At 42.5% G+C, this 27,921-nt stretch overlaps 1 protein-coding gene across 1 annotated transcript in view; it reads right to left on the bottom strand.

Moving 5' to 3' along the window:
* Window positions 1–13: 13 nt before the first annotated feature.
* Window positions 14–27,921, bottom strand: part of MAP3K3 (mitogen-activated protein kinase kinase kinase 3) — a 43,486-nt gene continuing 15,578 nt past the window's right edge. Inside the window, exons 4-17 of the mRNA XM_079949572.1 lie at window positions 26,757–26,797; window positions 23,480–23,579; window positions 22,086–22,199; window positions 21,588–21,708; window positions 17,372–17,505; window positions 16,995–17,068; window positions 9,393–9,460; window positions 8,622–8,714; window positions 7,961–8,152; window positions 7,218–7,366; window positions 6,468–6,599; window positions 6,215–6,344; window positions 5,867–6,044; window positions 14–4,671 (exon numbers count right to left, since the gene is read on the bottom strand). Of these exons, the coding sequence (XP_079805698.1) occupies window positions 4,443–4,671; window positions 5,867–6,044; window positions 6,215–6,344; window positions 6,468–6,599; window positions 7,218–7,366; window positions 7,961–8,152; window positions 8,622–8,714; window positions 9,393–9,460; window positions 16,995–17,068; window positions 17,372–17,505; window positions 21,588–21,708; window positions 22,086–22,199; window positions 23,480–23,579; window positions 26,757–26,797 (1,755 nt within the window). The 3' untranslated portion in view covers window positions 14–4,442. The remainder of the gene's footprint in view (window positions 4,672–5,866; window positions 6,045–6,214; window positions 6,345–6,467; window positions 6,600–7,217; window positions 7,367–7,960; window positions 8,153–8,621; window positions 8,715–9,392; window positions 9,461–16,994; window positions 17,069–17,371; window positions 17,506–21,587; window positions 21,709–22,085; window positions 22,200–23,479; window positions 23,580–26,756; window positions 26,798–27,921) is intronic.

Raw genomic sequence — 27,921 nt, 5'->3', positions numbered from 1 at the left:
ACTTACAAAACAGTACTAGCCAAAAATGTTATTTTATTGTAAATAAAAGTTATACTTTGGCCCGGCTTTGCACTGCAAGCCCCGGTCAGTATAGATATTTATAAAAACAGAAAGACACAAGTGGTTCAAGGTCTTCTGTACACTCCAGGTTCAGTTGATAAACTTCACAATGCTACTGCTGGCTTATGAGGCACACATGGTCTTGTTAAAAATACTTAAGTTCCCCCCATTTAGGTTTCAATAAATCAAACCACTTATTCCAATACAGACAATTTAAATCTATAGGTAATACTCTGGATTACAGATCAGCAGATTGAGAAGCAAAATGTGCAATCTTCTAGTTTCCACATAGCAATTTCATAATCATGCTGCTGTGCTGTAGAGGCAGCAATCTTGGTAGAAGCAAACTGCAATAGTCAGTGGGACTTCCTTTCAACTGCTTTGGACTATAATGTAATAAAGGTATATTCTTCTCTAAAACTTTACCCTGAAATCAGATATTAGAACAGCCCCCATATCACACATCCAGGAATGCAGCTGTTCTTCTAAAGGCCAATAAGAGAAGAAATAAAGGCTGTCTGGCAAGGGTAGCTTTCTCCAATGCAAAAAGCTATTTTAAGATTTGTTTGAATCATTCACACCCACAGTAACCAAGACAGAATAATCCTGTTTAGCAGAACATTAAGAGGGTGAACCTGGAGGATACAGAATCGTCACGCCAAGCCCAAAACACCGTTATTTTCTTTCCTCACATATGGTTACAGTTCCATCTGGGAAAATTTGCAGTTTATCCTTCAGCAACCTGTTTTCTCATCTGCACCCATGGGGACAAGAAACTTACTGAAAGCAAAAGTGCAAATGAAAGTATCAGGGGGCCACAAAGTGCTTGAAAATGAGTATGAACAGATTAATGGGGCTTTATACTACAGAAGGAATTTATGGTACTTTCTTACTGGAAATGGTTGAAGGGGGGGTAAGTTACTGGCCATTTTTTGGTAATTGATTTAGCTGCAATTTTAGGGACAAATCAATCCTTCTAAATTGTTTTGAGTAGTAAATCAATCCATATGCAACAAGTCAATGTCAAATCCAGGTTGAAGACATCCAATAAAGGTTATGCAAATGGATGTGCCCATCCAGTAACTTAAGTAAGATTTACACTGGTGATACTGTGCGCTGCAACAATTTAATCAGATTTGTAATAAACCTAACCAGGACGCCTGGACAAAGCCTATGGATAGATTGCTCATAAAACAACCCATTCCAGATATTTTATTATTGGGATCTATGCTATTTCTATGAAACGAATTCAACATTTCCACTGCCCCAATGGGTGCATGAGGAAACAAAGAGGTATTTTGGCTTAACACATTTTGTTATAAAACTATATTCAAATTTTCTGCAAAACCAGCTGCTTCTCTCCCCACTTTTAAAATTCATGAAGGTGTCAATTTCTTTCCCATCCCATAACAGTTGCTATACATATCTATAAAAATCAACAAATACAGCATAAATAAAAAAGATAAGAGGCACCATCATTTGTTTACATGATGTAAAAAGCATAACAAATAGGTAATGATATACACACATTTGTAAAAGTGCATTGCTGACCATACAAGTAATGCTTTGGCTTATTTCTTAGGCTTAATCAGAGGCTCTGGGTCTGGGTTCTGGAGTGTATCATACAAAGGGGGAGCCCAGCCAACATAATCACATTATTGGAGACAGGTGGAGGGAAAGCCTGCTGCCGGGCAACACAGACCACAGTTTGGGCTGAGGGTGGGCATGTTTCAGGACAACAAACATTTCAGGCCTCTCTTCAAGTCCTTCAAACATGTTGGCAGGTGAGATAAAGGGGGTGGGGGAGAGAATCACTGCAGGTTTTTTGAGCCTCTGTTACCTGAAAGGAACAACTCACACTACGTACTTCCTTAAATCCTGGATTCTCCCCTCAGAAAACAGCATCCAGTCTTAAAAGTAGCATTGTGGAAGCCTTAAACCAGGCATGGCCAAACTTGGCCCTTCAGCTGTTTTGGGACAACAACTCCCATCATCCCTAGCTAACAGGACCAGTGGTCAGGGTCATGCCTGCCTTAAACAGAGCAGAGAAGCTACATTTACACCTTATCACTGCTACAAGGAAAGAATTCTTACCTTTGCTACATTTTATTCACATGATGACTGCATTCTGCTTCAAATATACTGCTGCAGGTCCACTGGAAGCATTGCCTAGTACTGACTGTTAACCAACATGTCAAGCTGGTAGGCTGCCAGCTTGTGATTTAAGTCAACATCTGTAGGCCTGTAAAAAGCTGAGGGATGGTAGCAATCTTTAACTCTGCAGAGACGAAAACAGCTGGCTACCCTAAGACGGTGCCAATGTGCCTGTCGTAAATGACTCTTGGCTGGAAAGAGGAGGGATAAATTTTACCTCTTTTAAAGGCTAAGAACAGGTGATTGGAAGCATGACACAACAGAAGTACACATTCTTTTTGCAGCACAACACATTGGTCAAATTGTTCAGCTATCCTAGGAAGTGCATTTTTTGAAGCGAACATTTCTGGAATGTGAGCAGGTCCTTACATTACACGGGCCCTGTCTGACTGCATCTGGTTCCCAGTCCGAGGTTTTATACGGCAAAACAAGCAAATTTCCCTTCGCCGCTAAACAGTTAGTTGAAAGAGGATACTGCTTAGATTGCCTGATATGACTTGTCATGACTTCCCCTTTAAAAAATCCCCAGGATTCCTAGCCAAAAGATAATGCAGCATTTGAAATCAGGCCTTCTCCCTTTGTTTCACACAACTGCTAGATTAGATGACTCTATGAAAACACAATCACAAGTACAGCTTTTGCATAAATATCTCCCTCGCCTCTGCTGCTCAGGCACGTGTCTTCCATTTATAAAACTATTTTTATCCAAGATCACATGAAAACCTCAAAACAAATGTCTTTATTAGGCTTAGCAGCAGTCTTTCACCTTTCCCTGAAATAAGACCTTGGCAGCACTGGAAATGTCTTTGGTTTGAAGGACTGGCAAAAAACTGAGTATGGCACCGGCGGCTGTTCTGCAGAAAATACCTGGGTGGAAGAAGACATCTAACAGATATAGAAGAGCCTGAAGTTTCAAAGGAACAGCATTTTCATAGGAAAGCTATTAACTGCTGCATGATAGGCCAGCTGTATGAAACTCCCAATGCGGGGCTCTATCTCATCAGCTGCAAGCAATAGCTATCCTACAGCAACCCCTGTCTACACCCAGCATGTGATACTCTGTGCTAAAACAATCCATAAAAATGTCACATTCCATGATCTCAATAAATTATGCTAATAAAGTAAAAATCTGTATATATTCTTGTTTTTGATGATTTATTTGGCTTTTGCTCTTTGTGCAAGGGCACTAAGCACATGCCACAACTGCTGTATCCTGCTCAGCCCCCTGTCACTTCTAAGAAGTCACTAGGCACCTCTCAAACCCTCCACGTTTATTAGAGTTTCTCTGCAGCCATGAAGACCAGAAACTTGTTTTGAAAAGAATTAAATTAAAATAAATAAAAGTTAGAAATACTGAATCTTAGGATGCGGATTTTTGTGCCAGATAATAAATCCTGCGTTAGCACAGTTATTGCATAGACACAGTCCTGAATTGCACCTTCAGACAGCCCTGTCAAAATGAAGCTCGATTCCCTCGTTTCATTCAGGGGCCACTGTTGTGTAGGCCTCGTTGTGCTTGTGTTCCACTGTAACCCCCATCTCATCATCCAGAAATGTGGATAGGAGAGAGTTAAAAGGCAAACAGAAAGAAAGTACAACTCTGCCTCCAGCTCCTTGGGTTTGTCATTATATAAAAAAACAACACTATTCACATATTCTTCTAAATCAATATTTTCTGAACACTTTCAGATGCTGAATACTTAATAAAATATATAATAATTATTATATATAATAACTGAGTCCATGTTCTCTGTGGCACTTGACAATAGTCCTGGGGAACTGCGAAACACAGAATGCTAGCCAACACACATTTTTGTAGCTTTTAGAAGCTATCACAAGTTCTGACACCACAAGCCCCCTTCCACTTTGGACCAGCTTCTGATACACAGCTACATTCAAGTGAGGTGGTTCCTAAGCCGCTCCCAGCTCATGTGCTTGTGGGAAGCGTGCCACCAAACATTCCATGGCGGCAGCACAGGTAAGGACAGAGATGCAGATGTAGGTTGCACAGCTACTAGAAGCATCAATCCAAAGAAGAATCTATCCAAATAAAAGCAACTGACGTCCCTGCCTTGCTCCTCAAACACCGACCGCCTCTCTAGGCAAATAAGACAGCTGTGCCAGCATTTATTTGGCGCTGCTGCTCGGATAAGGGCCACAGCACAGCATCCTCCCAAGGAGAAAATGCTAAAAGCCAAGGAAGAAGTACTGTTTCTGGGGAGGGCAATTCAGTATGGGAGCTGTGCAAAGGGATGCTGGAGCAGCTCTTCAGCTGAGGGTCTCTGCCGGGCTTCGACAAAGATCCGTTTTATAAAGTCCCGGCAAGTTTCTGAAATGTGGGAAGGCAGCTGGGGGTTAGTTGGCTGTGTGGCAATCTTGAAAATGGCTGCCATGGCTTCATACTCTGCCCAGGGTGGCTTCTCTGTTAGCATCTCCACAACAGTACAGGCAAGGCTCCTGGGAATGGGAGAACATAGAATTCAGTTATCTGTATTAGAAAACGAAAGGCAGTGCTGGAGTTTCTTGTGGCAGTTCCCGTGACACCCACACAATGGGCACAATCGAGATAAATTAAGGAGGAGAAGTGGAATTAGCCTGTTGCAACCTAAAAACAACAGCAAGGAAGCGTGTGGCACCTTACTAACAAATATATTGGGGCATAAGCTTTTGTGGATCATTTATGAGGATCAGGACATAGAGGACTGAATAGATAACCAATATCAAACAAAGCTGAAAATGAAAGTGACTCAGAAGCCAGATTATTTTAAAATTCTTCATCTCTTTGGCCAAGTCAAACTACGCCAGATACAACTTTCAATTCTGAACGAAGCTAGAGAAAATGACAAATGTTCTTACAACATAACTCAACTGGAGAAATAGCTTTGTCTGGAGATCCACTGAACTCACACAACTCATTTTATTCTTACAGTACACATGTACAGAAGTTAATTCTATTAGAGTTTGATAATGTGTGGCTTGCTATGCCTAATAAAGGATATATTATTATCATCAGAGTTCAGCCCTGGAAATTCAAAGAAAAGGCCACAGAAGAATGGCTTGAAGCTCTTCCAGATGTGGCCTCGGCAGGAGCTTTAATTTCTTTTATTAAAAAAATGTAAGAGGCAGCCCAAATGCCAGCCTGGCAGATATGCAATAAAGGACACACTCAGAAATGTGTCAAGGACACATTTGTAGACACTCAAGTGTTTGGCTTCTTAGGAGGAGAGACAAGAATTGAGCATGGAGAACACTTCTCAAGGCAGAATTAATTGAAGAAAGGATGGCTTATACATAATGATAATGATGGAAAAACTGCTCTTGGTTCTAAAAGTTCAGCCCCTTATCACTGAAAAGCTACCCTTACACGCCTAGCTAGTGGTCAGAGGGTCAGCCACCTTTTACAACATAAAATTAATCCTTGATAGGAAGTGAACTCAGTTCCCTGCCCAAACACAGAGCAGATACAAGCAGCTGCAAGACTAATGAAGTATGTCATTTGAGTCAGGGGTATTCTAGACAAAAATGTCACTTTCCTTTTCCAGAAATGTTCCTTGTACTCCTAATAAGAAGGTTAAAAGCTTATGGACTTCAGGTACACAGAAATCCTGGCTAGAACTATGCACCAAGCAAACAGAACAAAGCAACTTCTCACCAGACGTCGGCTTTTCTTCCGTAACCCTCGCCGCTGATCACCTCTGGACTCATCCAATAGGGCGTGCCAGTGACAGAACGGATGCCGGTCCCAGACATGCAGATTGTCTGCAGCCGTTTACTGGCCCCAAAGTCCCCAAGCTTCACATTGCCAGCAGAGTCCCGGAGAATATTGGCTCCTGAGAAGGGAGATGGGGAGGGAGAGGAAGAGGGAAGCAGCAGTGATTCAAAGTCTGTCACTAACTCTACCTTGCAGGGTATTAGCAGTCAATACATGAAGAGGGGAGCCAAGAAGAGGAAGAGAGACCAGGTTGAGGGAACTGGCTCAAGTCACATGGACATCTCTTACCCTTTATATCCCTATGTACAATCATGTTGCTGTGAAGGTAACAGACTCCTTCAAGAATCTGCCGAGTGTACTTCCGGGTCACATTTTCCGTCAGTGCACCATAGGCCTTCAGCTGGTCTTTGACAGAACCCTTCACAGGAAAAGCAGGAAAGGAATTGAAGAGGACTTCAACAACAAGGAAATAATCTTGCAAATCCACTGCAGGTCAGAAGCAGACGGCAATCACTTTCTAGAGGACTAGCTCAATTCTTACCCCTGGCATGTACTCCATGAATATGCTCAGGGTCTTCTCTGCTCGGTCCCTCAAGCACCCATAATACTGGACAATGCGCTCATGCTGAAGGTTCTTCAACAGCTGAATTTCACACTCCAAAGCACTCACTTCCTGCAGGCATGAAGAGAGCCAGTTAGTTCATTGTGCTAAGAATGTGTGTGCCTGCATGCTACCCCACTGAGGAAGATGTTGTGGTTTGTTAAATCAGTTTCCCATTATGTCCAAACTGGGAAAAACTGTAGGATAAAGCACTTTTTCATACCAGACAGCTGACTACTGAACCACATTTGAACTTGGCAGCAGTGACAAGTTCTCAGCAAGAACTTGCCTAGAAATTAGTTTTCCCACTATTTGAAGTTATTAACAATTTCCACTCTGAATTATTTCTATTAGGGTGGCAACCAGATTAACAAAATGGTTACTATTAGCTGATTACTAAGGGTCAAAGACCAGCAAAGAGGCAGGTGCTTAGCTTCTCCAGCCTACTTGGGGAAAGGTGTTGGTTACTTGTGCCAGCCAATGGTAAGGGGAAAGGTGACGTGGTGAAGTTTTGTAAATAATTTGGCATCCTTGAGCGCAGTGGGATTGTATTTGGGGATTCTAAGGGAAAGAACCAACCATGATATCTCTTTACAAACCATGCTTCGTTGAATGTCTGTTACTTAGCATGGTATTTCCAAATACGAATATTTACTTTAGACAGTGTTCCCTCTGCTATCGTTCAAGTACCTTGCTTGTTTCAGGACTGTCTGGGTCAAACTGGACCTGTTTCGCTGCAAGTTCTCTGGCTGTATCCACATCGTAGCACAAGTACACACGGCCAAATGCACCTTGACCCAGGAGCTTCCCTCGCCGCCAATTAACTGGGGCACTTGGAGCTGCCAAATACAGAAGGAATTCTCAGTTTATAATGTCATCCTCAAGAATAGTCTCCTACACCCGTCAACAGACGCTATTTATACCTGCATTACGAAATGCAGGGGGGATAATTCCAGTCTCCAAGCTAGAGATGCCACCTATCAAAGATTCAAGGTGTGGCATATAATGTTTGGCTCTGATATGAGTTTTTAAAACTTGACTTCTGCTCGATGGGCCTTTAGGACCACAACACCAGCTTTTAACACATTTCTCTTCATCCTTTTGCAGTTTATAAGAACTGATACTAAACATCAAACAGTTCGATGTAGCGTCGCGCCCTATCTCATCAGTAGCCCCAGGAAAATTCATAAGCATGACAAGACACAGCATCTCATATTATTGTTCATTCTTAGTACCTGGTAAACAGAAGCTTTATTCCAAACCCTCAGGGTGTAGAGCCACTGACAGTCAATTTTATCTGTTAAAAAGCCACCTGTGTTAGTGGCCACCACAAAACCCTGTATCAATTTGAACAAGTGCTTCCATTTGTCCATCTTGAATGCACTGGAAAGCACAATAGTGCTGCATTTCGCTATCTGGAACAGCCTGCTTACATTTGGTTGGAATGTTCCTCTCTTGCACGGTGAGGGCATTCTCACTGTCTGCACTCCGCAGGCGCCCCCGGGGGTCCAGATACTGCACTGCTAGGCCAAGGTTCTCCCCATTGGTGCTCAAGGAGCGGCTTGATGGCACTAGTGTGAAGAGGTTACCCTGGTGACGTCGAATACGTGGGAAGGTCCTCCGTCCTGTTAGAAAACGTTATGAAAGAAAAGTTTGCAAATAAAACTGCCTGGATACAGGGTGGGGAATCAGGGCTGGGGACAGAGCAAGAAGCCTTTGTAGGCATGACTTCTGAGTTAGCAAAAACCTAAGCTCTGGACAACTCTGCTCTGGATTAATCTTGTAGTGCACAGGCCAACAACTTGCTTCACCAGTGGTTCGCATGCAAGAAACAGAGTTTCGCTTTGTTCTTCTTGAGCTATTCAACTACAGGAAAAGAGAAGGAAGGAAAGTCATATTCTCACTTGTATTTGTCACTCCTCCTGCTTCCATTGAGTTCCCCCCAAGCAATTTCAAGAAAAGTGAGTCAGAGAAGCAGAGAGAGGCCTAGCCACCAGGGAAAAGCAGATAGTTCCCCTTGGGAGAGATGTCTAACGGCAACCCTATCATTAAGATAAAAAGCAGGATGCTTTCTTGCAGTGCAAGCACACCCACCGTCATTATAATCTTTGTGCTGCATGGAGACATGGTAACGCCGAGGGTAGGTCCCTCCTTTCTCTGCTTTGTCATAGATTTGATTCTCACGATCTGGATAGAGACAAAGCAAAACAAGTTAACTTATGGAATATGCACAGATGAATGACCCAAAGTGGAGGGAAATCCACAAGTCTCATGACTGGAAGAAAAGGTTCGCTAAATATGTTTAAATCTTAAATTCTAGAACCCATTGAACTATGCAGATCACTGAAATCCAGCTCCCTTTCCACTGAGATGGCAGGGCAGTTGGCACACAGCACTTTGTCTGAAAAATGCAGCCCACAGAATAACTTATTAGCTTATTTTCATATTTGCCCTCCTAGTAGTTAAAGCTTCTTAGTGTCAGTCAACCTCCTCCTTACAGGTGGTTTCAGGAGGGAAGAGAAACCAATGCATAAGCACGTATCCTGAAAACTGTTAATTCTCTCCCTGACCCAGCAACATTCAACCGATCAGTGGCAAAGGAATAGGAGAGGCAAACGAGATGTGGCTCCACATCAGTATCTTCCACCCTAGATTAGACTGGAAGCCAGGTAACTGCTGGCAAGTGACAGAGAAGTGGTCTGCACTTTTCAAAATGTCTTTCTGCAATCAGAAAAGAGAATATAGAATCTTGACTAGGAGCAGCAAACACACAACAGAGAAACAACAAGGTAGGAGTTTCTTTCTCCTGTTATCTGTTAACAACCATCAGCTCAAATAATTATTTTAAGAACTATACAGACATACCTGAAAAATCCTGCCTGTTGTCTGGGAAACTCTGGGCCCTGGACATGCAGGATTTTCTGTAGGAAAGACTGTTTGGAGGGAGAAAGAATTAAGATTTGTACCTATAAACTGGGCTAAGAATGGCCTGTGTTACAAGTTAATGTGATGCCCCCTCTCACGACTTAGGAAGAAGCTGGATAGCCTAAACCTGAATAAATTACAATAATTTATTCACATCCAGTGCAGTATTGTGGGATTTCTGTATATAAACATATGCATAACTGAACAGAGAATTTACACAATCTGTTGGGTTCCCCCATCTACAAACTGGGTATCACTTTCAGAAAAATTCAGCCAGGGCACATAGCTAACTGTAAAATTCCCACCCCAAAGATGCAATCACTTTTTTAGCATATATTTTAAATTTTAATGTATCTTTTACATTTTTAAAAATATACGAACCAGTTTCCTCCCTCGTTGGGCAAAATACAGCTTTCCTCATTATAGTAATGCAAGTTATCAAGCTAAACAATCTGGATCTATTCCCATTTGATTTTTGTCATCAAAGAACCTGATTTGGTTACCCTGATGCAATGCTATAACCTATGACAAGGGGACTGAAACTCTACTAGTTGGTTGGTTTCTGCTCTCTTCACTGTGCAGCGAAAGGCTTGTCACAAGACAATGTTTACATTCCACAGAGTTACTGTTGGAGTTTTTCCCACGGGAAAAGGAGACTGGATGTGACGTACACTGGTTTCCTGTTTTTCACTGTTCAGTGTGTTTCTCTCTGAGCTTCAGAGGAGAGAGGATGCAGTTTTCTGCTCCGGCAGAGACAAGATGGTTTTCTGTAATCTACCAGCTTTGAAATGTAAATAAAGCAATATAGAGCATGTTGGCACGTATTCCTCATCATTCCGCTGTGCACTTGGATGCTACAAATCAACATTTTGGTTATGGCCCAGAAGACGCAGTCAAAGTGACGGATGGACTTCGGAGTGCCGGCAAAGGGATCGGAATGCAAAGGGACGGATCGGACGGTATCTGCGCATCAAGATGATTGATGAGGTATGTGCTACTGCTCCGGGCAGCCTGCCAGCAACTAATTAATGGCTTTATGGCTGGACTTTGAACTTTTATGTCCGTTTGCCGGGACCAGGCAGCGGCTATGCCTATGCTGGGGAAATCGAAAGTAACTTTTGGGCTGAAGCAGCTGCTGATAACAGTGACGCAGCATGATTTTAGGGAAGCAGAGGGAGGCACTTTTGAACTTGCCTTTGGAATGAGGCTTGAAGCAGCACAGACGCAGCTTGTATAAAGCAGCTTGCTTTAAAGCAGCAGAGATGACGCAGAAGGCTAATGCCAGAGTCATGATGGCCCTTCAGGATGCTTGTGGGATTCCCAAGCTCAATAAGAAAAATTATACGGACTGGGTTATCTATGCAGAGGCTATTCTGCGGAAAGAGGGTCTGTTTGAAGTTATTACAGACAACCCCCCAGCTCCAGTTACAGATGCATGGAAAGCTAAAGATTCCAAAGCAAGGGGAACTCTTACATTGATAGTATCCCCAGAAGAGCTCTGTCTATTGCGTGATAAGACCTCAGCCAGAGAAATTTGGGGCGCTTTGAGGGAGGCACACTTGAGGACAGAAGCTGGATCTACTATGTTTTATTTTAACAAGCTGCATAATATGGCTCTTGCTGAAGGTGGAGATGTGCGTACACATCTGATGGAGATGCAGAATCTGAGACATGAGCTGCAACAGAGAGGACTCAACTTTCCAGAGGCTGTGTATTCCTTCATGATACTACAATCTTTGGGTTCAGGTTGGGAGTCTGTTGCGACTCAGATTGCTGTACAGCCTACCGCTCAGCTGACAGTGGATTATGTTACTGCCGTGATTCAAAATGAAGCAGATCGCCGGGGTGCTGGCTGCATGGGAAAGGGGGAGTCTTCACAGACGTCATCCCAGAGTGCAGTGGAACCACCAGATGGCGCCAAAGCTTTGAAGGCAGTGAAATGCTACTCCTGTGGACGTCTAGGCCATATGAAGAGGGAATGCAAATATCCCAGGGCCAAGACAGAGCAGCGCAGCGAAAGCTCATCGCGTGGAAAAGGCCAAAGCAGAGGCAAAGGTCTGGTGTCCAGGACAACGCAGCCCAAAGCAATGGTCTCACGCTTCACTCCAAAAGTTGCAGAGGTCCAGAAGATGTCTAGATCTTTCTTCGTTGTTGATTCAGCGGCAACCCACCACATGTGCAACGATAAGCGACTGTTCGTGTCTTTTACACCGCAGGAAGGTGCGATTCACCAGGCGGATGACCACACAATTCCCAGTAAAGGCTACGGAACTGTTGTTCTTCACAGTTTGGACTTATCGATACAGAATGTACTTTATGTGCCAGATGCCAAACATAATTTGCTCAGCGTTGGACAGCTGAATGAGCGGAACATTGACGTTTCCTTTAAGAACAAAAGGTGCATCATCACAAAGAAAAATGATTATGTATTGTATGCTGAATATGTTGATCGTTTATATGTTTTGTATTATGATGATGTTGTGCAGGATGATACTTGTTGCATTGCAGGTTCTAACAAAAGTTTGCATGCAGAATGTATTCATGATTTTCATCGAAAATTTGGTCATTTGGGTTTTGAGGCAGTATCTAAAATGCCTGCCTTGGTTGAAGGTATGACTATTAAACCCTGCAGGTACCACATGAAGTGCAAGGCATGCGCAGCAAACAAGGTGAAAATGGCTGCAAAAGGTAAGGTGTCTAGTAGGCAAGCTACAGAACCATACCAAATTGTTCATGCTGATTTGGTTGGACCACTAGCGCCCTCTTTGGGTGGAAATAGGTACTTCATGGTTCTCATTGATGCATTTTCCAGGTATATTTATGTGTACAATCTCAAGCAGAAATCAGAGGCTTTTCCTAGGTTCAAGGAATTCTGTGCTTGGTTGGAAAATGTGCATGGTAAGAAGGTAAAAACTCTTTTCAGTGATCGCGGAGGGGAATTCACTTCTCGGCAGTTTGAAGCTTTTCTGACTGAGAAAGGAATTCAACACGATTTGTCTAGTCCTCGCTCGCCATGGCAGAATGGACTTGCAGAACGAGCAAATCAGACATTGCTTCAAGGGTTAAAAACCTTGCTGCATGATGCAAATCTACCAGAGAGTTATTGGGCTGAAGCTCTCTCATGTTTCACTTACAGTTATAATCGCAGGTTATCTTCAGCGATTGGTTGTACCCCTATGAGAAGATGTTTGGCAAAAAGCCATACATCAAACACATGAGAATTTTTGGTTCTGACATGTGGGTTCACTCACCACAAAACTCCAAGTTAGACAAGCGTGGATTGCATGGTATCTTTCTAGGTTATGAGAAAGGTTCTTACAGAATAAGGATGACTGACTCTAAGACTATTAAGCTCACAAGAAGTGTTGAGTACAATGCCAAGTGGGGGGAGAATGTGGGAATTTTCCAATGTTATCCTGATGACAGTGATGAGACTGAGGATAGTCAAAAGCAACCACAGCAACCCACTCCCACTGATGAAAGTTCTGATTCTGAGTCTGAAACTGAATCAGGTGATTCAGAGGATTTCAAGAGTGCGAAAGCCTCTATGCGACCCTCTGAAAGCTCTGATCAAGAATTGGAGGAACCATTGTTCACAATAGGTCACTTTTCTCCTAAGAAGGAAGAGGAGAGTGTTGAAGACCTAAGGCTAATTCGCAGGTCACAAAGAGCCACAAAAGGCAGACCTCCAAAGAGATTTGCTGATGAGTTTGCTAAGATAGCAGTAACAGCTGTTAAAAGCTCCAAGAAGGTATTTGAACCTTCAAGTTTCCAAGAAATCCAGGATTTGGATTCAAAGGAAGCTGAGCCATGGTTAAATGCCATGAAGGCTGAGCTTGATTCCTTGGAAAGGAACAAAACATGGGAACTTGTTCCAGTAGTTCCAGGAATGAAACTGCTTGGAAGCAAATGGGTCTTCAAAGCGAAGACTGATCAAAATGGCAAGATAGTCAGACACAAAGCCAGATTGGTAGCCAGAGGTTTTGCACAGGTACCAGGTGAAGACTATCACGAGACCTACTCACCCACAGTGAGGTATGAGAGCATTAGGCTTATGCTCAAGCTAGCTGCAGAGGAGAATCTACACATTAGTCACCATGATGTGAATACAGCTTTTCTGTACGGATCTCTAGATGAATCACTTTATATGCTTCCACCTGATGGCGTACAGGTAAAACAGGGATTTGTTTGTGCTCTGAAAAAGTCCCTTTATGGTCTCAAACAAAGTGCACGGTGTTGGCACACAAAACTCACTGAAGTATTGTTTTCTCTAGGTTTTAAGCAAGGGAAAGCTGATCCATGTGTATTTGTCAAAGAGGAAGGGCAAAAGAAACTGTATTGTTTGTTTTATGCTGATGATCTTTTATTCTTTTGGGATGATGTCACAATGTACAATAACGCCCTAGCCCAACTGAAAGAACACTTTGACATGAAAGATCTTGGTGAGGTAAACAACTACCTATCTCTGGAAATAGAGAGAGATCAAAATGGTAACATTCTAGTACACCAGTCACGGAAAATTGCTGATGTGTTAGGCAAACTAAACCTGATGGATGCTAACCCTGTAGACACACCGATGATAACAGGTTATCAGGTAGATGACACTGAAGAAGCATTTTCTGACACTACACTGTACAGAAGTGTGCTAGGCAAGCTAAACTTCATTGCCAGATGTTCAAGACCAGACATTGCTGTTAGCTGTAATTTGCTAAGCAGACAAGTCAACAATCCTACTGTTAAGGATTGGAAAGCTCTGAAACGCATAGCGCGGTATTTGAAAGGCACTATGCATTACAGGCTGAGATTTAACAATCAGAAGTCTGGTGGTCTTGAGATATTTGCAGATGCAAGTTTTGGAAGTGACACTACAGACAGGAAAAGCACGTCTGGAGTTTGCTACATGTACAATCAGGGTCTTTTTGATTGGTCATGCAAGAAGCAAACAACAGTTAGCTTAAGTACTTGTGAAGCTGAACTGAATGCACTGTCTTATTCACTTAAGGATTGTGAATGGTTGTTACAATTGTGCAAAGACATGAAAATTCCTGTCAAATGTCCAATCCAGGTTTACCAGGACAACAAAGCATGTTTGGCTTTGCTGAATTCTGAAGGTTGTAAGCAAAGCACGAAGCACTTGCAATTGAAGTTGCAACATGCTAGGGAATGTATTCAGAAGGGACTCGTAACGGTGTCCTATATGCCAGGTAATGAAATTCCTGCTGATGTATTGTCCAGGATTGTATCAAGGGATCAACACTGTACCTATGTGCAGAAGTTGGGTTTGTACTGATATTGTACGAACACGCTGCCCAGTGGTGTTCACAGAAAGGGGGAGGATGTTGGTTTCTGCTCTCTTCACTGTGCAGCGAAAGGCTTGTCACAAGACAATGTTTACATTCCACAGAGTTACTGTTGGAGTTTTTCCCACGGGAAAAGGAGACTGGATGTGACGTACACTGGTTTCCTGTTTTTCACTGTTCAGTGTGTTTCTCTCTGAGCTTCAGAGGAGAGAGGATGCAGTTTTCTGCTCCGGCAGAGACAAGATGGTTTTCTGTAATCTACCAGCTTTGAAATGTAAATAAAGCAATATAGAGCATGTTGGCACGTATTCCTCATCATTCCGCTGTGCACTTGGATGCTACAAATCAACAATCCTGGACCTCTTGGCAGCTTTCAATATCAGATACCATAGAGCGGAGGCATTCTGTTCAGGTGTGGCAAGGTACAGGGCAGGTAGCCAAGAGTCAGGAACACGGAGAGCTCATATGGAGCAAGCTTTGGGATGTGGCTGGATATCAGATTCACCTAAGCTGGATACTGGAAACAAAGATCAGCAAGTGTTGCTTCAGCACTGGTCTTTTATATAGTATGGCAGAGAGTGGTGAAGCCCTGTTTCCTAGAAGAAAACCTGATCGTGCTTTAAAGAGGCTGTATTCTATGACATAGGCATGTGCTGCAGAAGGGTGGAATGTTTCCTGTGTCCCCTAAAAATGGAAAAGTGGAAGACTGGCTCCCCTCTTGGACTGCTAGTAGTTATGGGGAAGAGTTATCGAGCACCAAAGAGAGGGGAAAGCTATCTCCTCTGGAATCAGAATTGGATTCTGAGGCACTACAGGTTTAGGGGTGTGGCGTTTGCCTCCTAGGTGGGTCATAAGGAAAGGGTTAAATGAGTGGGAAGTGATTGGCCTGTGGGAAACCTAGGGGAGGAGTCAGTGTTAGAGTCGGAGTTGTGTGGAAGTCAGTTGAGAGTTGGGAGTTGGAGAAGGAAGAGGGAGGATAAGACTGGAGGTTGGTCAAGTTGTGTGGTGAGAGAGTGAGAGGAACTGTTAGGTGGAATCAGATAGATAATTGGGATAATCAGTTTGAAGTTGTTAGGAACGTATAGGACAGTTAAGGAACTAAGATTAAGAAACTGCCAAGAAAATTAACTGAAACCATAAACTTGTTCATGCCTATAAAATAAACTTAATTATTTGTTAATGTTAACAACTGTCTGGACTCCATCTTGACTCCGTGTGTCCCCGTGAAAAGCGGGGTGGTGGCAGCGAAGTAAGCAATCACAGTGGTGGCACAGAGATCAATAGACCGTCAAATGTCCGGGGACCCTGTGTGATCACCACAAGGGGCAATGTGGTTCCATTCCTACTTAAATTCCAGAAGGTAGTGCTGGAAGAATACTGCTTGTCCTCATGGCACCTGTGATTATAGGGTCCTGCAGGGTTCCATCTCATCTCCCAGACTTGTTAACATCTACATGAAACTGCCGGCCAGGTCATCTAGGGCTCTGAAGTAAGGTGTCATCAGTATACCAATGACTAGTATTTCTCTCATCATATTCAAGGGAAGCAGTAGAGGTGCTGAACCCATGCTTGCAACAGTAAGGGGCTGTATGGAGGCCAATAAAATGAATTTAGTGGTAAACTAAATCCGTTTTGACTTTGACTACCAAACTTTTAGAAGACATCTGAAGGCAGCCCTGTTTAGGGAAGCTTTTAATGTTTAATAGGTTATTGCATTTTAGTGTTCTGTTGGAAGCTGCCCAGAGTGGCTGGGGAAACCTAGCCAGATGGGCGGGGTATAAATTATTATCATCATCATCATCATCATCATCATCATTTACTACAGGGTCTATGCCAGGAATAGACTAACAATATCTGTACCCCCTAAGGGTCCTTGAGTATCTACAATTCACCCACAAATGCCAGAAGCAAAGAAATAGATTTAACTGAATTCATCTGGATAGCTCAGTCGGTAGAGCATGAGACTCTTAATCTTAGGATCGTGAGTTTGAGCCCCACGTTGGGCAAATGATTCCTGCATTGCCGGGGGTTGGACTAGATGACCCTTGTGGCCCCTTCCAACTCTACGATTCTATGAAGAAAAGAGCTAACACAAATGAGACAAGACAAATAATGCTGGAGAGAGAAACACCCCAAGGTTCCCTGTCAATCTCACATGAAGGAAAATTCATTAGCAACCCAAACATGCGGAGGAGAAATTGGACGACAGCAAAATCAATTCCAAACCCATTAAGGTCCATACCTGTCTCCTGACTGGCCCAACGACTGACAACTGCCAGATATAGAGTTTTCAGCACTGCTTAAAGGATCCAGCATCTATGAGAGGTCACAGAAAGTCAAATTGAATATAATCTAAGACACAATACAATACGAAAAGGCAGAATGGAGAACTCTACCAAGAAAGTTGGGAAAGGGCTGTGGCTCAGACAGAGCATGTGCTACACATGCAGATGGTCTCAGGTTCAATCCATGGCATTTCCTGATAAAGCTGGAAGAGACTCTTGTTTGATACCACAAGAAACTGCTGACAGGGTAGAAAATACTGAGCTAGGTGGACCAGAGGCATGACATGGTATAAAGGCAGCTTCTCAAAGCTGAGGAGCACTTTACTGAACTCACACATTGTTCATTGGTCTCTGGAATGAATTCTCCTTCACTGTTGATGCTGGTGTAGGACCCCTGACGAGCGATTCGTTGCTGCCTCTCTGGAACATACCCTGGAGGTGGTGAACTTCGACCTGTGGTCTGAGAACCTGAAGATTTTGAAACGCTTATTAAAAGGATGCACAAGGTCAAGAGCACCTGAGCGGAGGAGGGACAGAATTGTTCTCTCCTGCATTTTTGAAAGACTCAGGGACAATGTTATTCAGAGTAACTGCAAAGAGACAACCGAGAGCCTCGGAGTGTATCCTATGATATTAGATAATTGACATGTTGGCAGCCCCATCCACCTGTCAAAAGTGGCTTGTTTGTGGAGGGTGGGGCAGTTCTGCGTCCAGTCCATTGGCTGGATTCACTTCCCCACCCCTGGAAGAGAGAAAAGGCTATTCTTTAGTGTGCATTTCTTCTAAACACAAGGCCATCACTTTATACCTGCTGCACTTGATGCTTAGTTCAATCATTTTATGGAAATTCAAATGTGGGCTGTTGTCAACATAGGAACACTAGAAGTCGTGCCGTCTAAATCCCTTAGAAGTATTTTCTCTGTTACAGGGTGTGTTTTGGATGTTTAAAAGTAGTCTCTCTCTCCCCCCCCCCCCCCCCCCGTTCTCACATTTGACTATTGACTCTGATCAAATTTAACCCTTCTGGCTTCTTTTCTTTAGTTCTGCTTGATTCACATGGAAGCAGTTAGATGAAACTATTAATTTAAGTAACGAATTGCCAACCTTCTCGGACCAGCAGGCACATTTTGAATTTTAAGAGTGTGCTGGGGGTGCCTGTCACAAAATGGCTGCCATGAGGGCACAATGTAACTCAAAATTAAAGAGATTAGAGCCATCACTAGCTTCTCCACCCTACCCGAGACAACCTCATACTTTGTGTGAGAAATCACCTATGCCTTGCTGGTTCTGAGAATCTTCGGACTTTATATTGTCAGTATGCTGAAATACCCAACCTCAAGCAGAGCTGCCTCTGTATGACTGTTTCAAATTTTAAAATAAGCCTGCAGATTTCTCTTAAAATTTTGGGTTTAAAGAGTTCCAGATTACCAAATTTTAAAGGATAGTATATATTTAGCATGTACAGTGGTACCTCAGTTTAAGAACAGCCCTGTTTATGAACTATTCAGTAAAAAACTCCACAAAACTGGAAGTAGTGTTCCAGTTAGTGAACTTTACCTCGGTTTACAAACGGAACAGTGAAAGGGCACCGGTGGCAGGAGGCCTCATTAGGGAAAGCGCACTTCAGTTTAAGAATGGCTTTGGTTTAAGAACGGACTTCCGGAACGGATTAAGTTTGTAAACCGAGGTACCACTGTATTCGAAAATAATTCTTTTTGTTCCTTACAATGAAAACTTGTGATACACTAGCACCATCTTCTGGCTAATGGAGGAAGCAGGAGGCTATCATATTGTGTTGTGAGTCAAGGGTAAGCTCCTTTTCAAACCATGAAATAAGGTTTTCAAATAAGGAATTAAGCCCTCTTTCAGGTCGAGAGTGGATTCTCTTTTTTCCATGGAGCACTTTCATCACAGTGGTCAAGATGACCTGTCATAGCACCATCCCTCATTCTCCTGAAGATCACCGAGATAGGAGTGTATCAAATTATTTTATAAGTATTTTTTTCTTTACAAATTGTTTGAAGGCAGACACGTTATCTGCTTAAGGGTTAGTTCCCCATGCCCTTTAAAACTGTGCTTGTAAATCCATTATTACTTCTATCCTGTTTTTCTATAACAGCCTGCACTTAAAACAAATAAAATGTTAAAACAAACACACACAAATATTCCTTACATTAACAACTAAGCAGCAGCATGAAACCAAGAAAACTTTAAAAATAGCAGAGCAGTATTAGCCTGTCTGAGTGAATAGGTCTTCTAAATCTACCTAAATACCGCATTTCTCCCTTGGGGTCACCATTAAAAAGGTCTGCTACTTGTACTTGCCTAACGTACTTCCAATGGTAAGGGGTTAGAGAGCAAGTTCTCCAAGCCAGTCTTAGGTTCCTGGCATCCATCTGTCTTAGGAGGCAATGGAGGAGTGTGCCTTTGGGGATGGACTCAGGGGATAGACAGGCAGAGTCATATCAACAAAGGTGCTGTCAGGGAACTGTCATCGGCTCAGAGGCGAGAAATAGAAGGGCAGTTGTGTTACAGGGAGCCTCCAAAAATTTTGCGAAGCAGTTCCTCTTCCGGGGAGGAGGAAAGCCCCACCTCCAGTGGGGAAGAGGTGCAAGGACCAGAGGATGCTGGTAGGAGCCTTAACACTGCTCCTGGGCAAGCTGGACAGGAGGGAAACACGCCCTTGCCATTGCCCATCCTGCGCAGTAGTTTGGGGTGCAGAGAGGGGAGGGGACGTTTGGGGGTAACGAAACTCTTATGTTGAGGGAAGTCCAAAAAAAGACCACTCCCGGATTCTGCTAGTGATTGAGCCAGACATGAGTATTGGGCTCTTCACTGTAAATAGTTTTGCACCAAAATAAAGCCTGTAAAACACAGGTCGGAGTCCTGCCTGGTTACTTTCGAGCAACCGCAACAGCCACCTGACAGGTGCCCTTGAAACTACCAGGTTCGATGCTATTAAGCAACTGGAGGAGCAGGAGAGGACAGAAGAGATGTGACCCCGTGGGAAACTCAATAAACCTGCTGCATCTGGAACTCGGTGCGCAGAGTGCAGCTGAATGGGACACAGCTGTGGGCAGCCTAAGGAAGTACCAGCCACCTTGGGCCTGCCCATAAAAAGCAAGTCTAGAGTGAGAGACTAAGGTGACACCAGCTGTTTTCCGGAACCTTTCTCATTGTGAGACTTTTGTGAGTGAGCTGAGAGTTTGTTGGAGCCTGGATGAGTACCCGGAGGCTGTGAGGGGAGGGTGCATCAGAAGGAAAATGAATATATATATATATATATATATATGCAACTTTGTTTTAATGTAATAATTTTATATGTAACTGTTTTTTGTAATATTTTGTTTGACTGCTGTTGCTTCAGCATTTTGTACACTGCTTAGATATTTTGAATATATTAAGTTATATAGAAATAAAATAATCAATAAAATCAATAATCTATTAAAGATTTCAAAAATAAGCACCTGTGCTTTAAATTGAGCCCAGAAACAAACAGGTAACCAATGTAGTTAATATTATATTGGTGTCATATGGTACAACTGTTGGCTTCCAGAACATTCTAGTAGCCACATTTGGGAACAACTGTAGACTCTGGACCATATTTGAAGGCAGCAACACAGAGAACAGTGCAGTAATCCAATATGGATGAATAAAACTGATTTGGAACAAAAACTGGAATCAGAGCCCAATGTCATGGGCCGCTTGGCTCGGTCAGGATCCGGCACACACAGCTCCAAGCTCAAGAGGAAGGAGAAGCAGCAGATGGGGGGCTGGAAGGTCCCCTTGTGGTTTCAAGAGAGAAGGAAGAAGATCTGCTGGTTCTCTCCCATGCTGCTGCTGCAGAACCTTATCCGGGAGAAGGAAGGACTTTGGCTAGCCAGAGGGAGAGGCTGAACAGGAAGAAGTGCTGGCAGAGCTGGACAACATAGTAGTGTCACTGAGAGACAGGTGCCACTTATGAAGGCGAATCAGATGTACCCACTCTGACAGAGCACGTATATGTGTGCATAGCAAAACCACAGGCAGAGAGAGTCTTGCGAGTGAGCTTGCACCACTCCCATCTTTAAAAGCTTGGCAGGAAGGGCATATCAACTGCTGGTACAACATCACAGCTTCCTTTAAGGATATGAACCACTTGCCCTGCTCATGTAACTTAGAACCTTGACTCCTGGACCATATGTTTGCTTGTGGACATGTACTGCTATTAGACTGAATAAAGACCTCTTCCTTACTTTCAAATAATAGTTGCTGTCACTGGGTTTGGGGATGGGGGCCCGACACCTAAAACCTCAAGTTTTTTGTTCCAATAATGTTGACTTTCAAGTCAGCAGCAAGAGACTGTCCTAGAAGACTGAATTGTCCTCTCATGATTTCTTAATGTTTCTCTCCACATGTATATGTGTGCGTGTGCTCAACTGAAAATGACGGTTCAAATATCTGATAAAAAAGGGAAACTTTAGAGGCTGTAAGTCACAGCCTAAAGTGTTTGGAAGAACAGAATTGTTGCTAGTATAGACTGAAATTAATGTCAAAAATCTAGTACTCACTGATGGACAAGTGCCTGCTTCTGGTTTCAGGTGGCTGGAAGGCAGTGTTCACATCTCCCATGGATTGAGAGGTTTTGATTCTGACTTGCTTTGGCATTCCAGAATGGGATGATGAACTGGTCTGTTAGGGAGGGAGGGAGAAAAAAATAAATAAGCAATTTGAGTTTGGAGGGACTTAATATTTTAATTCCAAGGACAAGCAGCCCAGGAAGGAAAAAAGGATCGTTGCAACTAGAAATGCAATCTGAAATATATTCCCATTTGCTCTGGGGGGGGGGGGGGTCAGATCATGTATTTTGGTGGTCTATACAAAACAGTGGGTTCCACAGATGTTTCCTTTGCTTTCAGTTGTTCGGTTTTCGATTTATGGCAACAAGGCTCTGAGTGGAACAGGGGACCAAACCCACCTTGTGGACTGGGCACCACTGTTTTGCTTAATGATTGGTAAGGGCTTATAGCAAAAATGAGACTGCAGCACATTATGTTATTTTTACTTACATGGTTTCTGTCCTGAGACAGCAGTAATATTCTAAGGCGTTTCACATTTGCACTTCGGTCTAACAGATCTATTGCCTTATCAAGGTCATCTTGACTTTTCAAAGGAATAGATAACTACAATGCAAGAAAACAGGCACTCAGTTAGTAAAAAAATTTTAAATCCTCCAGGCAACAAAGGGATGAAATAGTGAGACAGCAAGATAGAATTTTAAATGCTCTTAGGTTGAATTATGTATACGTACTTGAGAGTAAGCCCAATGAACTAAGAGACTTACTCTGAATTAAACTTACAAAGGCTCAAGGCTGTAAACAAGTTATAGTCCCCCTGAATATCCGGATATATTTCTGGTTGTGTTATTTTTGCGGGCAGGTAATATTCCACCCACACAATCTTCTTGATACAGACTGCAAAAAACTCAAAACCGTCTCAGAAGGGGTGGAGTGGGAGTCAGAGAGAGCATAGAACAGACTTTTATTGTCACTACACCACCTGTGTGCAGTGCATTTAAACGAGCCCCCCCCCCCCACATACACTCAGTCTTGTTAGCACTCTGTGTGCTTGTTGGAAGTCAATTGAACCACTAATTTTTTTTTTTCATTCAGCAGCCCAACAGCCCACGGGTGTTAACCTGTTGGTGCGGCTGACTCTCCTGAGGCAGATACAATACAGTGGTACCTCTGGACGCGAATGGGATCCGTTCCGGAGCCCCGTTCGCATCCAGAAGCAAATGCAACCCGTGATTCGCCGCTTTTGCGCATGACCTCATTCTGACCGTCTGCGCGAGTGGCGGAACCCGGAAGTAATGTGCTGTTACTTCCAGGTCACCACAGCACGCAACCCGAAAATACTTATCCCAAAGCTACTTCAACCCGAGGTATGACCGTACTTAATATCTGTTTAGTGATTTCAAGTGTTTCAAATGCTATGTATTATCTCGTTCTAATCCTTAAAAAACATTCCTGTTAAGGGTAAGTCAGTGGGTTGTATCCAGACTTAGTCATGCTTGGAGTTGGCTCAATGAACTCAATTCTGTAAGCATGACTAAGTTTGGATACAACACAGTACAACTATTTGCCACATTGCAGACTGCAGTAGTTCAAATGAACGGGCAAGGTTTCCATCTGCTCTGCCACCTAAAAAGGGAGCCAATAAAGGGCTCATATCTTCAGCCCACAAATACACTTGCAAACTGCCAATACTCTTTGGTAATATTGTCCCCTCATGGGACTACATTTATCTGGGCAAGTGTGTTAGTTGTCCATGTGAAAAGCTACTTCTGCCTCTTTTCATGCCCCCACCCTTGCCAAGGTGTTTGGATTTTTCAGTGTGGTGGAATTTCTCCTTGGATCTGAATAGCACTGTTTGAGAACAAAATGTGGGCGTATTTTGGTACCTCGTTATTCATGTAATGGAGATCTAGCGGCTGCCCAAAAACCGTTTTCACTTTCTGCTGCACATCTTCATAGTGGACAGGCCGGGCAAAAGCGATAATTCTGAATGAGATAGAAAGATACTGATAATACAAACAGAATGAGCTCTAAACAATCCATGCAACAAAAGCAATTACATAAGCAGCAGTGTTTTCCCTAAACTGTTAACCAACCATGTGCTGAAATTCTTAGGTGCTCATCAGCTTCACACACATGAGAATTGTGCATGAGAATTGACAAAATATCAATTTAGAAGATATTCTGGCATATAAACAGTATATAAATTAATATATAGTCCTACAAACACGAAAAAGCAAGCAAACAGAATTAAGAAAAATAAACATATGCTACTCTATACAGCATGTGTGTGATACCCTTGCAGTAATGCAAAAATATTATATGGCTGTACAGTATACTAATTGTGAAATTTGACTTTCTAAAGCCTAATAAATAGTCACCACAGTTCAAAAAATCTATTTTATTGTTCATTTTGGGTTCTTTGATCGTATGTTAGTTTGATCATATTTATAATTGTCCAGATTTTTCCAAACCAGTTTACTATTTTTGTGGAACCTCCAGCTCTCCATTTTTGGCACTGCAGATTTTGGTAAGTTAACTATTATTTTGAGATCTACGCTTTGTACTTGATCTTCCAAGCATTCGAAGAATATTGCTTGAGCTCTCCATAACATGCATGTTGGAAAGCAAAGTTAACTTAAAAACCTACTATGTTCAACCATCTAAAAATGCTGTCTTCATTATTAAAAAAAAACCCCACACACAACTCAGTAGTCTACAACATTTTTTATACAGTAATGAGAAACCAATCCAATAATAAACTGAAATTATAATACTTGGACACTGTGCACATAGCTTGGCTCACATCTGCACTGAAACTCCTTATGAAAGGCAAATAGCTCATTAAACACGCATAAGCATTTGAGCTTCCCCACCCCGCCACTGGGTTTTTTTAGAGCAGCAAAGTCATGATGGATTGGGGTAATTTTAGGCAGACCATTCCCGACTTAAATATTTGTGGTCAGATCTGGCAGCTTTGCTGAAATCAAACACATAGAAATGCATTTTGAGAGCAAGTCTTACATAGCTGCATAATTACTGCTTGCATACAATTGAGCTTTTCTTTTCAGTGGGTATGTAAGACAAGCCATACCCTACCAAGTCCCCCATGCCATTTCAAAGACACCTGCTTGACCAGGAAAACATACAAGATGGTCACTAAGGGGGCTGGGGTTTCACTCCCAAGTTAGTTGCAGCACTGTGCTGTGTTGCATTGTGGATCAGGCTGCTCCTGTTGTTGACAAGGATGAACTTCCAGTGCCCCCACATTACTGGAAATGTAGCATCTCCTGGGTGTGGCTGCTTGTACATATTTGTGATTTTGAATTTCAAAGTGAAGGTTGCATTCAGCTAGGTTTTACTTCAAGATCCACTGAAATTAATTTACCTAAGCTATTCACACCCAATCATTTCAGTGGCTATAATCATAGTATCACCAACCCTAGATACAACTCAAACTCTTTTTTTAATCACACAATCTTTGTATTATCTCTTTGAATACCACCACCATCCCACTTAACTTAAAAATTATATTTATAGTACGGAAAGGGTTTGGAAGGGTTTTTTTTACTGTGTTGACTGTGTTATGTTCATTTCATTTGGCCTCTTATTTTGATTCCTAAAAATATTTATGTACCACCATATCTTTAAAAAAACACCAAGCAGTTTACAGTTTATTTATATTTAATGAAAACACGTTAACATTTAAAATCAGACTCCATCAACTATTATGTAAACGTATTTTATTAATTGGCTGCATAAGCCTGGCAGTATAGAAAAGTCCTCACCAAGTGTTTAAAGGTTGAAACAGAAAGCATCTGCCCCAAAATGTATAATCCCTGCAAAACATTTGACTGTAAACCAACATGGTGCCCTCCAGATATGGTTGGACGACATTTCCCATTATCTGTGACCACTAGCCATGTGGACTGGGGCTGATGAGAACTGGACTAACCCCTGGAGGTCACCATATTTGGGAATAAGCTGTATTGAGCTCAGAAGGTAAGACAAATAAACACGTATTGAATTCACAGGGACTTACTTCTGAACAGAAATGTCTACTGGCATCCTATGTCAAGAATATCAAATGCCCCCAGAAATCTGGAATATTTCTGCACAGGACTCACACATAAAATGTTTGTGCCTAGGAAGTGAAGCTGGCTCTGCACAACCAACATCTTAAAGCTATAATGCTGGCGTTCACAGATCAGGAGGTAAACAGTCTGCATACCAGTTACTCTGTACTCCCCTCGCATAACCCCACAGAAGAACAGGGATCCACATTTGGGCCATATATTCAAGATTGTGGATTAATGCGTGAGCTACCCTGATTTCTTATGTAAAATGTGGGAAGATCTTTTTCGACCCTTTTCTTGCTTAGTTAGAACTTTAAGACTGGATACCACCCAATGTTTCTTCCTTAGAGAAGGCCTACTGAAATCAATGGACAGCCACAGATTTCAAGGTGTCTTCTCCGAATATCGCTTAATTGTAACTATGTATGACAGGGAGGTACAGGGAGCCACATCTGGTGTTGTAATGACAAGGTGAGTTAAGGTGACATTTTAGGGGAGGGTAAGTGACACCTGTTTATTTAATTAGGGTGGTATATAAATTCAATGAATAATAACAACTAAAACAGCTCAGGCTAATAAGGATACATTAAGGTCACTGCGTGTAGGAGCCAAACTCGGTAACATATTGTAACGCAGGAGAGAAATTCTAGGAGTTGGAAGTCCATAGAAAAGCTACTGTTCAGCACTACCCCAGCTAATGTACCCTACTTATGTATTTTTACTTATTAATTGTTAATAAAAATGGTTACTTAATACAAATCAAATACACACAAACAAACAGTACATTCTGTATTATTTTTCATTGCTCTCCTAACAAACTGAGTCAGGTTATCTAATGGGTATCGTAAACATTTGCAATTTCTACTGGATTCCAAATACAACTACCTTATAAAGAATGCAACAGGATCTTTCTTGTATTAGTCAGCATGTTGATTCCTCTAATTTATCCCTATCTAATTTATCACCGGTTATCAAGATTCTTTAGCAAGCAACTAATCCCTTCATTAAAACCAGATTCAAATTATACTAAGCACACAAAATGTGCCCAAAATATAGTTAAGTATGTGAAAAGAAGACAAAAACTTACCGCTTTTCCCCATTATATTCAAACTTTATCCGGATGTCATTCTGCCAAAGAAGAGATTGTTAGTTCACCAGCTACATGTTTGGGCATTTCCTTCCTTCCATAAAACAATAATATATATTAGTGAGTTAACTACAGAGCAGAAGTTGTGGATTTGTTTGGATTTGCTGTAACTACTCTGTGCAGTTAATTTTAATTTCTTCCCTTTCATGAACCCTGTTTGGTAAGCTGTAATGTAATTTCCAACACAGGCCTTAAGACTATATGGCAAAACTGAGGTTAAGTCTTGGGCACTTTGGGATTTTGAAGGGGGAAAAGGCATGTCGCTCCAGATTGTGGGTCAAACTAAATCTGATGCTAAGTGTACCATGCTTTTTAAAAAAATAAAAATATCATCCACATCTTCAGAATATGGATGGTTTTATTGGGGTGAAATCAGAGGCCAATGTTTTTGAAGGAGGAGCACCAGACCTTCTTCTGTGTTGTCCTGTAAGGAAGGAGAAGGGGGTTCTCAAGGTGGCTGCTGGCTAGACCCCAGAATGTTCAAACCTTTGGGGCTTTTGGAGAGTGTGCTAATAAGGCTTCCATTCCAAGGAGGACTGGAATAAATGTGGAGGAAATTCATTTGGCCTCTTTGGTATCATGGAAAGATTGCTCTGAAAAATTGTAGCTGAAATGCAGCACAACAGGGGAGCCATGCATCTCAGCCATGCAACTAGTCTTGGGACTGTCTTGGCCAGAGGTCACATGTGAGTAAGGATTATGAACTCCACAGCTTCCTCATAACCTATAGCCCCACTGAACAAAGTGCCCCAAGGTTCCTTTCAATGTATATCTCATGCATGCCTCCTCATGTTGGGTATGGTAGGAGGTTTGCTTGTTTTGTTAACATTCTTTAAAGGTAAAGGGACCCCTGACCGTTAGGTCCAGTCATGGCTGACTCTGGGGTTGCGGCGCTCATCTGGCTTTATTGGACGAGGGAGCCGGCATACAGCTTCCGGGTCATGTGGCCAGCATGACTAAGCCGCTTCTGGCGAACCAGAGCAGCGCACGGAAACGCCGTTTACCTTCCCACTGGAGCGGTACCTATTTATCTACTTGCACTTTGACGAGCTTTCGAACTGCTAGGTTGGCAGGAGCAGGGACTGAGGAACGGGAGCTCACCCCG

The sequence above is a fragment of the Podarcis cretensis genome (assembly GCF_951804945.1).
Source record: "Podarcis cretensis genome assembly, chromosome: 13".
Taxonomy (NCBI): Eukaryota; Metazoa; Chordata; class Lepidosauria; order Squamata; family Lacertidae; genus Podarcis; species Podarcis cretensis.
Note: the sequence above shows the minus strand (reverse complement) of the source record. Positions and strands in the feature narration are given on the sequence as shown.